This window comes from Homalodisca vitripennis, chromosome 1 (assembly GCF_021130785.1).
Source record: "Homalodisca vitripennis isolate AUS2020 chromosome 1, UT_GWSS_2.1, whole genome shotgun sequence".
Classification (NCBI taxonomy): Eukaryota; Metazoa; Arthropoda; class Insecta; order Hemiptera; family Cicadellidae; genus Homalodisca; species Homalodisca vitripennis.
This window is the reverse complement of record NC_060207.1, coordinates 62,613,257-62,631,111: the sequence shown is the minus strand read 5'-3', so window position 1 is coordinate 62,631,111 and position 17,855 is coordinate 62,613,257. Positions and strand designations below refer to the sequence as shown.

General features: G+C 31.3%; 1 protein-coding gene across 2 annotated transcripts in view; it reads right to left on the bottom strand.

Annotated features, from left to right (window-relative positions):
* Positions 1-203: 203 nt before the first annotated feature.
* Positions 204-17,855, bottom strand: part of LOC124362905 (cubilin-like) — a 277,291-nt gene continuing 259,639 nt past the window's right edge. For both annotated transcript variants that reach the window (XM_046817792.1, XM_046817800.1), the window contains exons 64-68: positions 14,491-14,669; positions 12,387-12,546; positions 3,618-3,758; positions 2,345-2,448; positions 204-454 (exon numbers count right to left, since the gene is read on the bottom strand). In XM_046817792.1, the coding sequence (XP_046673748.1) occupies positions 332-454; positions 2,345-2,448; positions 3,618-3,758; positions 12,387-12,546; positions 14,491-14,669 (707 nt within the window). In that variant the 3' untranslated portion in view covers positions 204-331. The remainder of the gene's footprint in view (positions 455-2,344; positions 2,449-3,617; positions 3,759-12,386; positions 12,547-14,490; positions 14,670-17,855) is intronic.

Below are 17,855 nucleotides of genomic sequence, written 5' to 3'. Positions count from 1 at the left end.
GATCAAGTTCAATCAGACAATACTAATAAGTAATTCCATAAACATTTTTATCAACAAATCAAATATTTTATTCATTAATTGTTATTGCCATTAACTTGTTTACTCAATTTCATTAGGCAGTAAATTGAACAATATAATTCTATACTAGATAACTATTACTCTATTTTTTTATAATTGTGTATAGGGCCAACAAAATAGTTACACTGATGTTCAGTCTTTATTATTTCTACAACATATTATAATACATGGTTTTTATATATAAATATATTTTTGTTCATATAATAACAATATACAACTTTTTACATATTTTTGTAATATCTACATATAAACACTAATTAGCCAAGACAGGCCGAGATTTCCACGCTAGTACCCAGCCAGTGCCATTGTTGTGAGTTGTAGTAACGTAACGAACAACTGCAGTGGATCCTCGCATCTGAATTTCACTTACGCTATCCTGAAAAACACAAGCATTCACAAAACATATTAGATTGGTTTTAGAAACAATAGTCTGATTTATTAGATGAAGTAGATTACTAAAATTTGTTTAAGTCTAAGAGGATCTCAATGTAAACTGCATGTTTGATGCTGTATCTCATTTAAATAAGACTTGTTAGAACAGCATATTATTGTTCTGTCCGGGTTACTCCTCATTATATGATCTCGTCCAACATAGAGGTAAAATCACTGTGGAGTGATTTTTTTGAACACCCTGCATAATAATGCACAGGGACAGTTGAGATGCAAAATGCAGTTAATATATTTTCGGTCAGATTGATAATATATAACAACAAAGTTTCAATTGGAATCATCTCACTGATTCAGTAGATTAAATACGACATTGTAGACAACTCATGGTGAGGTCTTATAGAGAGGAATTCCAAAGTAAATAATCTAACAGGGTATAATAAAATTTCACATAAGTAATCATACAAGAAACATTCCTATAGTGAGGAATATTACTGTTCTACAATAACAAAGAGACTCCCAGTAGGAATGTTATATTTTAAGACATTACTGAAGGTCTCTTTGATATGAGATGATTTTTACATTTGTCCCACATCATATAAAAGAAATGATGCTGGAGAATACACAGCTACAAAGAATGATCCAAGGGCTTGATCAGTAGGTTGCGATCCAACTTGTTGTAGTTAAAGACAACAGCTTACAGAGTTATAAGCAAGAGCACTCCTACAATTTGCTGACAATCTTCTCTTGTTTGGTCCTCTGACAGATTACGAGCTTTAAATAAGGAGAAAGGAGGAAGTTAATAACAAATTTTAAACCCAACATAACAGTTTTAAATATAAACCCCCGTCAACTGATATATTATTTAAAGGCCCTTGTAAAATAAGAACAATGGTGCAAACCAAAGGTATCTGTATGAATCAAATACAAAATAGTGGCTTGTCACACTAAACATCAATACTTTTGATTTCGAATACATAAAAAGTTGGTAAGATTAAATTTCATTGAGTTTATTTGTTTTAACGCTATTTTAATATTACTAAATAATCAACCTCAGAGTTGTTAATAAGCTACTCGATGTGAGTTTACATTTAAAAATGTAAAAATGTGAGTTTGAAGAAGTCCTCATACTCGTATATTCCAAAAACCATGGTTTTTAGTCTTATAACGATCCCCCGTGGATATTGGTTGATATGTTTTTATCCAAGAGTTAATGATTTAATGGGGGATTTTTGAGACATTTGGTGTAAGGAAACTAAATACAAACAAACTCACAATACAAAATTTAATAGACTACATAACAAAACAAAATACAGCATTAATCGCCAGATTTAAGTAAATTAACTAAACTGAATGACATTTTCCTTTTTTAATCAGATACATTAAAGGCAAAATCATTTCATTAATAACCAAAGAGTCAAAATATAAAATTTAAGCTTTTTGACAAGAATACGCTTTTAGAGGCCAGTAGAATAATGGTATTGGTTGTAATGGTTGATATTGTAATGATATAACTATGATGTATCATACAACATGTGTAAACTTACTGATGTAGGTCCTCATAATTTTAAAGTAAACCACAGAATCAATCACTCGTTTACCACATGAACGGTTAATTTGAAAATATAAATTTTTTAGTTATTTATTTTGTAACAATACCTGTTTTGTATTAAATAGTATGGCATTCAGAGTGCATAAAAAACATTTAAGGTCTTATTTGTTTTGGAAGTCTTCCAAAGAAAAAGTATTTATTTTTTTACTGTGATCTTTGCAAATATTAATATCATAAATGCACAATAGTGTATCTATACACGGTTAGTTTGATATCATGCTAGAGTTTAGTAAATGTTGTAAAGGTAACAAAACTGTAACTACTCACATAGCCACAGTACTGGGAATGTAGGGACTCCAGTCCAGTAGTAAGGTCTACGTCAAGGAGCTGAATGTAGTTGGTATTACATAAGGAATATCCGAAGTTTAGTGCTACAACAGATATAAACTCAAGTTATGAATTATAGTGGACATAAGGTACAAGTGCCAGCATGAGTGAACTTATAATAAAGTAATTTAGAAGTAAAAGCTTTTATTTAAAATACTTAAACTTGGTAAAAACCCCTTATATCAATAAAATTCATAAATACACAATTCAAAATTGATAATGTTATTTACCTTTTTCACTGGTTAAGTTTAAATGGCTAATACCATCACGATTTTGTTCTAGCTCCTTTCTAACAGCCTTTTTGAGCCAAGTACTTTGATTACAACTTCGAGTACTTTCAGTATTTAAGTTTTAGACATCTACTCTTCTAATATTCCTTTTTCCGACTACAGCTGCAACGTCAAGCCACGATACTGACGCCGCACGTGTGAGTCTACATCGACGTGAAGTGGAGTAATTTTTAAAGTTATAGTAAATTATTAAGTTTGTAGGCAAAATTCCATAGAACATTGGAGTCATTAGGCCCACCCCCAAGATATCGTTTGAGATCATTGTTACTCTATTTGGCAGCAACGTGGCAACATATTATTTTATTTTTACATCTAAAAGTGGTGCTTATAGATTTTAATTGCCACAATTAAACTTATTAGTAAACTTTGCAAATCGAGTATTTATTACTACAACCTCAATGATATGTGTTTTGTCCATTCGGTACAAACTAGTATCATTTATTTCACTCTGCAGTGGCAGGGCATTTTTGAGTTTTGTGTACGAATGTTTTAAAAAACTACTTGCAATTGAAATTAAAAGGATTATACTTATATTTTGTTGCACATCATTTTGTTCACAATAAAATTACAAATATATTAATAATATGTTTTGTAAAAAAACTATACAATTATTATTTATCACAAAAATTATACATCACAATTTTATTTATAAATTTATTAAAAAAACATATGACGTCTTGCACGATATTTGTGAAATTTAATGAGTTGAGAAATTTATGTTATCTCAATTATTGTAATGCTGTCATTAACATTAAACACCATAATCAAATTCAAAAGTAAGAGCTGGGGATTTTTTAAATATTTAATGCATGCTAATATAGAACATGTGAAAGACATTGAAACAAGTTTGGTACGGTACTATAGCAGGGTTAAAATAGTATTAAAGACAATAGAATAACATTTTTGACATAAGTTGAACTTACTTAGAAATTTGAAGACCAACTGGTTACCATGAGGTACAGATATGTCCCAACGACATGAATTATCCTCCTTATAGGAGGAGGGGTAGAGTGGGGAGGAGAATTTGCCATAAGATTCGTGGAACTGACCCCCACAACCTCGACCTGTCAATAACAGAAAAATACGAGTATTTTATAGAAATCATTAAGTGTTAAAAGTTTTTTGTAAGTTTATTTGAATTTTCAACAAGTCTTAACAAAAAATAAACAATTATATGTATAAATATTTTAAAGTTGTCCAAGCTTTCAAATGTTTCTTATAATAGCAATTTGCACATCTGGGTGTGAAGTTTATGCAAGTTTTCTTGTTGTAGATAAATATTTTATAGATAAGTTATTGTTCTTGTCAAACTTAACCTAATAGGTTTCATTCAGCCTTTTTTTTTCATGTCGAAATTTTAAGTATGTATATTATAAAACTAGACTTATAAACAACGAAAAAGGTTTTTTATTTGCGGACTGAGCTAAAAAATTTTGTTTTTATTTTATATTTTGTTAGTAAGAAATTGTCTTTACTGACCACCAATACTTGTAAGTGGCAAAGCTATAATTTTGTTTTAAAATTGTACTTTGTCAAATGCAATAGATCATTATTCTAATATAATACTGCAGTAGGAGTTGAGGACAACAAGCATAGTCGTATACATGTAGATGATGTAAGGGCAAGTAATCTCAAGTTTATTTGTCGTTGAATCTTCAACAACACTGTGATAGAAACAGCTGATTCAACATTAGCTCCAAACAAGACTTTCCATTTTTTGGAGAGGAATTTGTTCCCATCACTGACAACTCAGGCTGCCTATCCTCTCAAAGCTCACATACTGTCAAGATAATGTCATTCTACAGTCTTTGGTACCATTTATCTTTTTACTTCTCCAGCCGTGGATGACAAGTGTTGTGCCCAGACACCACTTGATGGAAGGAAAGCCGTTTTCTATCTGAAATCAGATCTCTAACTATGCATCTTAGGTTAATTTCCACTTTGAAATTTCACAGAGCTCTCTATGTTGTTAGTTCCATACCCTGAGTTGTTGTGTATATCCAAAATAGTTGACATTATGTTACTCTAAAATCAGTTATATCTCTCATGAGACATTGTTTACCAACTGATACTTTTGAGTTTCAAACCAGATCACTTAGTGTTATTATTTCAATAACATGAGTTGCTGTAAGTGTTCTTAAAAACTAGTTAAAATAATAATGTTACATTGAAAATCAAGTAGGCTAGATTCTCACACCCTTTATCTGTTAAGATACACACATATCATATCCCAGAGCGCTTTGTCTTGTCGACCTGACAGCCTGAGCTGTTTTTGGTTTTGAATATTCATTAGGCACAATGACAAAAATTAGTAAATTACAGTTTGTACATTGTTTCAAGTGATAGCGTCAGAGCATTCTGTGTCATTAACCCTATAGCCTGAATAACTCTGATCATTACATTAGGACTCTATGTCTCACTGGTGGAGGAGAGGGGAAGGGTGAAGACATGATTTTATAGGCCCTCTTAAATTTTACCATTATTCATAGTGTCCTGCTGTTACTGCTGAGACAGTCTAAACCGCTCACCAGTTTATTTTCTTTGAGTAAAATGGAAAAGCTGTCACTACATAGTTCTAAAATTATTGAGTTACAGACACAGAGTATTCCTGCTTAACATTATAAACCACAGTGGATTACTGTTGTGTATGTAATGCATCAGACACTGTGTCGGACCTGTTACTTGACCAGATATAACTTTCCTTGCAACCAAAACAGGGATATTTTTGTTAACTCTTTTTAAAATTAACATTGGAAACACCATTTAAATGGGAGCATTCCAGATGTAATGTTACAGTTCTTGGAAATACTATTTTTTCCATTTATATTTAATCAGAAGGGATCAAAACTTGTGGTGCCAACTTGCTTAGCTTTTTGTTGATGACATGACACTGTTCTGTAGAACTAGGACTGATCTAGGAGGTGGATGAAATCTGTCATTAATCAAAATCTATGAAAGTTAAAGTTGGGAAATGTAGAGCGTTATGTTTGGCCAGAACAAACACTACTTTTGGCCCAATTGATTCAAATCTCGCATTCAATGGTGAAGTCATATCTACGATTGAATACAGTGCTGTACCCCTTTCAAATTCTTGGGGGGGTACTTTTAACAATTGGGTAGCCCAGACCACCTGTATCCAAATTGACATAAAAACATTAGATGATTTTTAACAGTTTGGCCCCTGAAAGCACGGAAAACATACTCGTTACAAGTCTCTCAATGCCACTATCTTTGTTATTTATATGGAAGCAGTAGCCAAAGCTGCATTGAAGGAGGTCTGAGAGAATTCATGGCCCCTAGAATTTTGTACAGAAGTGAAAATAAATTTGGATTTCGAGAAGATTGGGAAATTGACAAGGCTGTTTTTGGTGACCGGAAGTTAAATTTTATCATCTTCTGAACACTGTGTACAGGAGACAACTTTTTTATCCTAAATGGATTTATGTCTTTTACATGAGTAGCTCAGAGACAGATGTCAGTCAGCACAGAGAAGGATTGGGTTGAAGGCAGTTAAAGAGTGACTAAAGTGAGCAAGATGTGACTGGCTATGCAGCATCACTGGGTTGTGTTGAGAGAAGCGTGTATGCCTCTAAGAATAATGTGGAAGGCTTTTCTGTATGAGTTATTAAATTTCTGAACTATTAAAGTCCTAAGTGAATGAACTTTAGTGCACATTACTCGGTACAAATAACCTTAAAAGGTGGTTTTTGTCAGAGAGAGATTTTCACCCCTGTGTCTAAGAGATCCTTCAGCTGCTGTACACAATCTGGTAGGTTGTTCAGTGGCACTGGGTAATGGGCATCATACCAGGCACTATGGCAGAGTTCTGGGTATTATTCTGGAAGCAGTCACCTTAGCTATTGTGAGGGTCAGGCATTCTAAAGAGGCTGATACCAGGTAATCGAGATTGAGAGAAAAGCTTATAAATCTGAGTTGAAGATGAGGCCATCCATAGTCCTCCAATATAACTTATAATGTCTATATAGTAGAGGTTGGAACACATAGCCTTCTGACACAAAGAAGATATTTGCACACTTTTCTGAAGGGTATTGGACTGGGAAAGAATTCTCTAAATATTTTCTTGAAGCCCATCTCTATAGCTGCACTGAAGAATTCTTACAGGTTGTGGCTGAGGTCAGAAGCCTGGTCATCTGGTGGGGAGAGTGTTGTTGCCGTAAAAGTGCTTTAACTGTCCCCTTCCATGATTAAAAGTCCTGTGCCATGTGAAATGGATGGGATGATCTGAGAAAATCATGAGAGTCCCACACTGATATATATATATACCATTACCTTACATATACCTTACATTAGTACACATAACATTACCTTACATTAGTACCGGTAACATTACCTTACATACACCTTACATTAGTACCGGTAACATTACCTTACATACACCTTACATTAGTACCGTAAACATTACCTTACATATACCTTACATTAGTACCGGTAACATTAACTTACATATACCTTACATTAGTACCGTTAACATTACCTTACATATATCTTACATTAGTACAAGTAACATTACCTTACATTAGTACAAATAACATTACCTTACATATACCTTACATTAGTACTAGTGCAGTCATTGAAGCATTGTTGGTCCGAATTTTTTTACTGTGAACCGAATTGCATAAAATTTTGGAATTAGGTTCATCTTACCCTTAACTTCAAAAGTGAAAATGATTTGAACTCCGCAACCACCCTGGGGGTGGTTGCCACCCCTTCTCGAGAGTGAAATTATTTTTTTTTAAATAGCCTCGGATATCGATAGAAGGCCTAATTTTAAGCAAAAAATCATCTATAATGGTTTTCGAAAAATCAAATACTTTTCAAGTTATTGGCAATTGAAAATTCGCAATTGTTTCACGTTTTTCATCGGTTTTTTGCAAATATCTCCAAAAATATACGTTTTATCGAACATTTTATAAAGAACACAATTGTGGCAGGTAAAACAATAAACAATTTTGTTTTTTATAAAGTATTCTAAGTGCAATATTAAGCTAGATATTAAAAATCAAAGCAGTTTTTTATTTTGTCTGAAATTTAATCAATGTGGTCAATGCCATCTAGCGGCGAGCAGATGCATTTTAGGCATTCTAATAAAAAAGAGTTTTATAGTGCTTGAAATAAGCTTTAAAATGAGCACTATTAAAAGTCATTTGCACGTAAAATAAGTGAGCTGTATTGCAAATAAGAGGAGCATCTAATGTTTTTTCTTTTAAATCAATGGGTTTCATGAGTGCCATTTCCACCAAAATTAAAATTAATCGTATTCCGCCTAGAATCAACTTTATTATGAAGAGTTTAATAGATTGTATCAGTTTGGGTGCTTCAGGACACATATCTTTCAAAAAAGTCATGATTAAAAAAAATTTCAAATTTGTAAAAAACCACCTTTTTTCATAATATCTCAAAAATGACGACATATACGAATAAAAGTGTAGGTATGAAAAATGTAGGTATATTTCTGACAAACAATTTGGATTTTTGATTTTTCTTTAAAACAAAAATTGACGGAAATATGATTGTTTAAAGAGCGCGTGGCAGCGCAATCACAGCCTCTCTTAAGCCCTTTAACCCTTCACCGTTTGAGAAAAAGGTTTTTTACTATATATTGCAATGAAGGATGTTGTAGCTCTCTTAATTACCTTTACAATGGTTTTTTATAAATTGTGATAGCATGAAAATTGAAGGAGTTATGGTAAAAAAACTTATCATATTTTTTTTTTCTAAGTAACTGAAAACTTTGGACTGTGAATATTTGGAGCAATGTGAAAGTACGCAGTATAATAGAGACCCAAAACTATTGTAATGTGTATATATATACATAATATGGCTCATATATTTTGGAAACGTAGGCATGAATACATACCAACTTTCTTATATGTATATATAACACATTTGAGTGAATTTTGTATAATTTGTAAATATTTTATCCAATAAATGGCAATTTTTTACTCTAAATTAAATTATTTTTAAATAATATGTAATCATATATATTTACTGTTTTAATTTGGGGGTAGTTTTAAGGGTAGAAAAGCTTAAGAATATGATAATCATTTTCGAGAGTGTGGAATAATATTTAAATCCTTTTCATTTTATCAAAAAAAATTTTAACAATTTTTTTATCAAGGGGTAGTTTTCAAGGGTTGAAAGGGGGTTAAAAATTTGATAATTATTATAGAAAATATAAAATATTACTAACTCTATACTTACATCTTTTTATATCATACCAAAGTATTTTTTTGTGATTTTTTTCAATTTAGGGGTTGTTTGCAAGGGTTGTAAGATGTTCAAGGGGTTGAAAATGATTTTAATATGAGGTAATTGTGTTAGAAAACACTTTACAATTTCACCACTTACTATTAGACATGTTTTCTAGCGATAAAATGGCTCAATGTCAATTTTTCCATTAAGGGGTTGTTTACACCTCTTAAAAACAATAGGCGGAGTTCAGATCATTTTCACTTTTGAAGTTAAGGGTAAGATGAGCCTAATTCCAAAATTTCATGCAAATCGGTTCACAGTAAAAAAATTCGGAGGTAAGACCGTATTTTTCGCTTCAATGACTGCACTATACAGGTAACATTACCTTACATACACCTTACTATACTAAATATATACTAAATTCTGAATATATTCTCAAAACAATCTTGTTCAATCTCTCTCAGGAGTGATTCTATTTTTTACAAATCTTTCTATTTATTTAGAGCTTACTTTTGTGACATTCTCTTATTAATTTCCTGGATTGGCAAAATTGTATTTTGTTACCAAAACCTTGCTTCCAATAAAGTAACTATTTGGTTCTGTATTTAAACATATGTAGTATCATCCTGATGTTAAGACCCAATATTAAGATAAATCATTACCTGGATCACTTATGAACTATTTTGGGTTGAGTGTGTAATATATTACACATTATACAGCAACACAAGAAAACTAAGAGCACTACAATTAGGTGCATGTATAGGGATCTAAAGATTTGTTTTAAACTAAAAATTTAGTAAATAATATGTCAACAAAAAATGGCAAACATTCTACATCACACGATATAAGGAAATGTAAGCAATAATTTATTAGATTGCAAAATAACAGAAGTATGGTGTTGTATAGTAAATAATAATATTAATTCCAAACAATATTGAACTGCAATATTCTATTCATTACTTAAAAATATCATCAAATATTTGATAAATATACTTCATAAATATCAGTACAATATTATTTGTATGCATTTATAATGCAAACTAATTCATATTAGAGTTTACATTATACAGTCTTTATATAGTTTTAAATATACAATTTGTGTTGTATACTTGTAAAATGAACCAAATTAATACTTGGCAATTTAAAATACATGTTGAATAACATGTATACAGTAAAGTTCTGATAATCCTCAACCCATTTGATCTGAACAACTCCAGTAGAAAAATATGTTTATGATGAAAATAAACATCAGGGAATTAATATAACTAAAAGGATAAGGTAGGTCCATGTTTATGAATAAAACTTCATTACAAACAGTTGTATCTTCAATATTTAGACCTTAAGCCACATTTAAACAGTACAGGGCATACAATTTATTATTAGAAGTAAAATTTTCTAAAGACTTTGGATGCTAGCAGCGACATCATCACACAAGTTTCCTTGAAAAGTAGCCGTCTTACATTGGTTGAAAGATGCGGAACATCTTACCCCAATATATGTAAGGATATGAATTCAAGTTTTCATAGTATTCTTTCTTGGTCAACCACCCGATCTACACCCTAGAGGAATTCATGGATTGTAACAACTAACTGGCATATTATATTTAAGATTCTTTGTTTTAACCAACAATTTAAAATTCTGTCACCTGTAATTTATTATTTTATTTTGAAGTGGTTTGACATTAACAGCATCAAATGAAAGGGTTCCAAGTTGGTAGCGTCAAAATCTTAAGTTAAACATTTGAGGCACCAAATGAAATGGTTCGAAGTTATGTTGAATAATGGATATGGTCATGTTGATGGTCCCAAGTAAAAAGGTCAGAGTTACTTCAGTTATGCTACTCAGACACAATTGGTCCCTTCACAATTACAGCTGAAGTAAGCTTTGCTTTCAACTCCCTACTGAGTCACTGTCTGCATAAAAATGTTCCTAAATATTTTTTAAAATTTAAAAAGGATAAATATATTATATTAGATAGCTATTTCATCATTAAACTCCTGAAATATTTTTAAAATTAAATTGAGAAAAAGTACCCAGGAACGTATTGTAATATACTATACTAGCAGTTACCTGCAGCTTCTCATGCAATTTAAAAAATCGAAAGCGATGAAGCCCTACAAATTATTTAAACATAAGTAGACATATCAGGTACATATTATTTTAGTATCCATGATTGAGATATTCAAAAGGTGTATAAAATTTTGACGTATTATTTAAGTTTTGTTGTATGAATAAATATATACATATAAGTCTCAGAAGCCTAATTTGGACAAAAAGTGTCAACTTCCATCTGTTTAGATTAATTTTCTCTCTAAGGTATTTCAAGTGCCATAGTTAAGTTTGACTTGTGCCTCAATAGGAAAATATATACAAAAAACCAACTTCGTTGATTAATAAGCATCTACTTTCGGCTCTTTTAATTTACTTTCTGTCAAAACATTTTTGAAGTGCCATAGTGATAGATTGCTTTTTTGTCACAATAAAGAAAATATATCACTTACGTACGACTGAAAAGTTACTGCAGTTCAAAAGTCAGATACAACTCATTAAATTTACTTCTGTTCTAATTTATTTACAGTTCCAAATTTGAGTTTATGTTGTTGCACTGACTAAGAAAATAAAAACAAATCAAACATAGATTTAAAATCATTTATTTGCAGTCTGCATTTTTTCTGGTGATATAAGTAATATTGATTTTTACACTGATCAAGAAAATATGTGCATACATAAGCTTAAAAAGACTACTTAAGACAAAATGCACCTATTTCCATCGTTTGTATTCTGCTTTTGATATAAGAGTGAGCCATCCTTTTGCTTTTCCTTTAACTGCAGTAAAATTGTTAAGAGAGACGACCAGTTTTGATAACCAAAACATTCACAGCTTTATTCATCAAAGTGGTTCTAGAATACTGTTTAAATAGTATTTGTAATGTATTAGATGGTTTATTCTTCATTGGTGCAATTTAATATACAAATTAAATTATTATTATTTATTTATTTAAATTATTTTGTGTTTTTCTTTGCAATCTGAATAACACTACTGATCAAGCACCGTATAATTATTCAATATTTTAAATGTAAACAAATTTTTCTGCCACTTTGGTGAACATCGTGTTGAAAGTGTCAACAGGTGTTTAGGGTTCAGTTAACTTTAGATAACGTGTTGTAAATATTATAATTATTTTCTTGAAATTGCACAAAAATAAAAATTGTGGCATTATAAAAACTTATCTCTTCTTTATATGATTAAAATATTGATATATCATACCTAGAAACCTGCCCTAGTTCATACAAAGCTGACAGTAAAACCAGTTTAAAAATCCATTGAGTAGTTTACAAAACATCGATACACAAAGAGACCAATACAAAAAGCGACTTTAATTCATACTATGTACTGATATCTTACATCCAATATGAAAATTATTAGATTTTCAAACAAAAACATCATATAGGAAGTTGGTCAAATTGTTAGTACCTACCTTTATCTGTAGTTGTATAGATCATGTCAAAATTTCCTAAGTGGGACATTACTAGGAACTTAATGTACAGTGTCGGGCCAGTGGAGAAAATGGGTTTTGGTTGAGAAGAGTCACAGAACGATGCTAGTTCCTGAGCTTGATCATTGCTGCCATCATACACCTGTGTCACATCCACATTTAAATATATTATACAAGAAGTGTTTAGTAACGGGTACCAGAATATGGTTTCAATATAAACCATGTTCAGTAGGCTGACAATGAACTATAACTTTGGCAATCATCTTAAATAAAATGTTTCTTTGTTAGACACAAAGACAGAGGATTTTTAATACTTGGTAAGTTAGAAAATCCAATATTAACTTTCAGTTAATAATCTAGCCAAAAGTTTGAATATGAAAGAAATGGTATAATCATACAAAAATACAAAGCAATAATGTTTTAGATTGGTAGAAGGACAAAAACATTTGGGGAAAGGATGGAAACAGGAGACAAAGCAATTATAAGAAGGAAGCTTGTGCCCACCACGATAATGAACCCAACTATCCAACATGTCATCCCATGATACCACTACTTCATCCCACATAGTTTCCACAACTATACGAGGTATAAATCCATCGATATTAAAACACAAATATATATATTTTTTTACAGAAACTATACTGGCTGATAACTAATTTATCATTAATGAAATATTGTTGTACAGTTGCTGTCTGAGAGTTGTTATGTATTTAGGAGTGATGAATAAAGTGATTTTATCTGTATACATAATAAACTCACAGTGTTGTACTACAGCAAATAAGTAATTCACGTAAATTAGAAAAAGGAGTGCAGAAGCCCTGCCTAATGCAGAGGACTCCTCTTCAATATCACTGTGAGCCCATTCCATATTAATATTCCCTTTCTTTTCTATGTTTAATGAATTTATAATTTAATTTCAACCCATTACTAATACTCCTTGACCTAAAAGCCACAAAAAATCCCAAATCAGACATTAAATGTTCATTATAATAAAACCTTTGCTCTCTCAATCAATTATATACAAGGTGTCCAAAAAGTCCCGGAACGGTTAAGCATTTTAAAACAGATTAAAAATATCCTGGTACAAAACTACTGAACATAAAAATTTAATTTAGCACAGATCTACTTCCTTAGGGGGACTGCCCACAAGGAGTCAGAGGAAAATTTTAAACATAAGAATAGGTCAGTATGCACATCAAATTAAAGATCTTTATTAGTAGAGAAAAATGCCATAAACCAAAGCTCAAATGGAGAACCGAACCGGAAGTGGCAGTCATTGAAAGATTGCTTGAATTTGCAATTATTACTGCTATCATGGTTCACTCATTTTCCTTGTTTGTTTATTTTTGCCCCCTCTAAAAAATGGAACTGATTATTACACTACAATAATAGTTTTTAATTTTTTTGGGTTGTTAATGTTAAAATAAACAGCTTCTCAGTTTATTATTTAAGTGCTTAATTCAAAATTCAAGCAATCTATTAACAACTGCTAATTCCGACTTGGTTGTTCGTTTGAGGTTAGGTTTGCGGTATTGAACTCTACAAATAAAAACCTTTAATTTGATGTGCATTACAACCTTACATTTAAAATTTTCTTTTGACTCCTTGTGAGCTGTCTCCCTAAGGAATTAACGGGTCACTACATGTGTTAAATTATATTTTTACGTGTCAGTAACTTTGTACCAAATTTTGGAGCTCTATCTTCAATATTTTCAAAAATATTTAATCGGCTCGGGACTTTTTGGACATTTCCATGATAAAAATGCTTGTCTTTTGTACATTTTAAAAATAATTTCAAAATTAAAAAATCATTTATGTGTGATTAAAAAAAGGTTTTTTTGCATATTTCAGTTTACGTTCAACAAAAAATATAAATTTAACCTTGTAGTTTTTTGTTCATAAGTACATATTTTTAAAACACACAACACTTATATTTCTGACATGTTTTTGCATTCCCTTTCAATTCAATTTTAGTGCCACCAAATTATCTTTTAATTTATTTCTTTATTGTAACTATCACACATTTTTGTACAATACAATATCTAAAATGCTACACCATATGATCTGAATGAAAGAGTACACTTACAATCATTTTGTTGTCTCCCGAATCAGTTGGTGTACAATAAAAGAAGTTAAAGTAGAGAGAGATTGTTGCATTGGAGGCAGGAGCTTGTATTCTTATGTGACACGTGTTTTCCTCAAAACTCTGATAGTATTTACTGACTCTTATTCGTCCATAAGGTGTTGTGTAATTCTCACTACAACCTGTAACAATAAATTATATGATAAGAACATGATGAGGTCTAGAAATCAATACACAACTATTATGATTTCCAAATAAGATATTGAATTAATTGTTGTATTGTTGAAAATCCCCATAATTCTTAATGATAACAAATGCCTATAATATTGTTATCCCTTCAAGTCAGCCATCGTCAATTATAAAAATTAAAAAAAGAACGTTAATGCTCTACGGAATTGGTCTTCTAGAATAACAGGGGGATTTAATTGAATATACTCATGAACCATTAATAACAAAATTAAATTAATATGGAATTAATAGTTATTGAACATAAGAACGAACTACGTAAATAACGAAGTCTATGTAAAATAAACAAACAAATTTAAATAATTGTCAAGCTTTTAAATATTAATGGGAAACAAAAACAGTTTTAGTTAAAAATGTAGTAAGAACAAATGGGGGTAGACAGAATAAAGTATCTAAAATGGGAAGGATGATAAAACAACTGATTAAAATTAATTTGGGAATCAGAAAAGTATAATAATATCTGACAACATAATGAGCTTATTGTTAATTATTAAAAACACGCCGATGAACGAAAATAATCTGTTTAATTAAATACATATAACTATATGTGGTGGTTCCACACAGCAGAGAACAATAAATGCAGTCATGACAGATTCAAAAAACTATGTTGTGGAAGTGACCAAAGCTGATGGAACACGTAATAGAGTGGAATCAAAATTAATTTTTAATACTTAAATAATTCAGCTAGATTTCAGCATTGCTTACTTCTAAAAATGATCAAAATATATGATTATCAACAAAGTCTCAAAATTTATAGTCTAAAAAAAAATAAAATTTGAAAGAACCTAGATTTTTTAGTGGAAACCATTGTTGTTTTCTTTTTATCAAGAAGTGTTAGCTAATTGCTAGATAGAGGTTGAACTATGTTAGAACTGTCTATTTTACCTACTTTCAGTCCATTCTCAGATATAGCTCATGTTCTAGTAAACTGTAACAAAATAAGGCTTTCAGAGTAATATCCTAGTCTGTTATATTAATATTAGCCCATTTCAGGTCCTTTTTTGTTAAATATAATATAAGTCTGTCATAACATTCGTTTATATAAAACCAGAGGTAGAAATAATGTAGTGATAGGTTACAATACTTTGATTAAGACATACTTGGTAATATCACAGAAAGTTTTAAATAAAGTCAGATCTCTTATTGAAAAGTATAGTAATACCAACTTAAAGAAAAAGCTTTACTCCTGGCTACTTGCGTAAACATAGCCGCCTCAATTTATTCTCATAATTCTCTCAATTGACTACTGTGCACACCGGGAACCTATCATTTGTCTAGCCGTCATTGTGTGAGTCAGAGGTTGGAAAAAAAAACAACTCTTGTATATATATATATATATATATATATATATATATATATATATACACAGTATATATGTTGATATTTTTAAGTCTTTATACAGTGTGAGTTAAAAGTAGGGATACACTATGTTTAGTTTTTGATGGATAAAGATGGAGGGATGGAACTCGGAATACCTTTCTAGAAAATAGATGTTAACATTTTAGTCACAGTTACAACTTTGCCCATTTTATTTTTTTTTGGAGGGCAGTTTAAAATGTTTAATGTCAATTTACAGTAGCACTAGTAATTACAATTAAATTAAGCAATAAAACAGCTAAAACTTACTAACCTGTGTTTTTTATATCAGATGTTCAAAATGCTGTCCCAGGACAGTTTGACAATGTCCAAGTTTGTTGTAGAAACTTAAAACAGCACGCTATATGGATTCACACGAGATTTTTTAATATTTGCTACTATTCTGTCCCTACTGTAACTCAGTAGACAGTAGACAGAGCAAACAGGCACAAGTGTGCTCTCCAATTATTTGTATAAATTTAGTGGTTTTTTTAGAACTGCAGAGGAAGTGTTTTACATCTAAGTGTAGTGTTTTACAACCAGCTTCAAGTGTATGTGAGTAGTTTTAATAAAATCTGTGAATTAAAATTATTTAAGGACAATTTAATCAAAGTTCTTTGCATGGAAAATACAAGAATGTTAATTGAATATAGATAAAGAATTATCAGAGATAAGACATCCTGACCTCTGGACTGTAGATAACCCAGCTTGCTCACCTCTGGGACTGTGAACTGAGCTGGGCTAAGACTGGGGCCTGAACAGGTATCACTGCCAACTGTCAAACTACATCCAACTTTGTTTACAAACAACTCACATCCTTGGAAGGGAACTAATTATTATACCACTAGCTTTAATCAATGATCAAGATGGCGGATAATAGGGACGTTACCTATTGCGGTGCTTGTGATAAATCAGTTTTAGGGACTGATTTAAAGTTTTTATGTGGTGGAATATGCAAGAAATTTTTTCATATGTCATGTGTTTAATGTTTCAGCAAATGATTTTGAAATGATTAAGTCAGTGAGTAAATATGTTCAGTGGATATGTACCGGTTGCAAAGATAGGTTAGAAAAGATGAGAAACCATGTGATTTCTGCTGATGATTATTTCCAATATTCATGACATGGTAGGAAAACTTATTGGACTTGTTAAATCGGTGATGGATGATAATGTACATATTAATAAAAAGTTAAACACTATATTGGAAAGTGGGGATGGTATCCACCAAAAAATCAACGAGTGTTCCAGCATCAATAGGCCCTAACCGATCCTTCACAAGAACAGTCGGCAAAGGACGTTTAATCGACCTTTAACGAGATCAAGAGTTAAAGAGTCATGAAGTCAGCAACTGATGGGGGAAATAGGCCCAACAACTCTAATCATGACAGTAACACCAATAATAATCCTAAGGGTGTAAAGTCGTTTAGTCCTAGTAAGTCAAATGGCAATGTTTCAATTGAAGGAGACATTTTTCTTGGATTTGAAGATGAAGAAATCTATGGGGATCTGTTACGAGAAAAATAAAGAAGTTTTCCCTTCCTTACGTGAGAATAAGTGGGAACTTTACTCTTCCAAGAAAAAGAGAAACTCCAGGCCCAATGTTAAGCCTATTATTGGTACGAAGAAGAGTGAAGAGGCAAATGTATGCAAGCTAAAAGCTATTGGAAAAACGGAGTTGGATATTTATATCTCGTCTATCGCCTGAAGTTCAAAAAGAAGATTTAGTTAGCTACTTGGAAGGAGCCGGTGTTTAACAATTCAGAGTG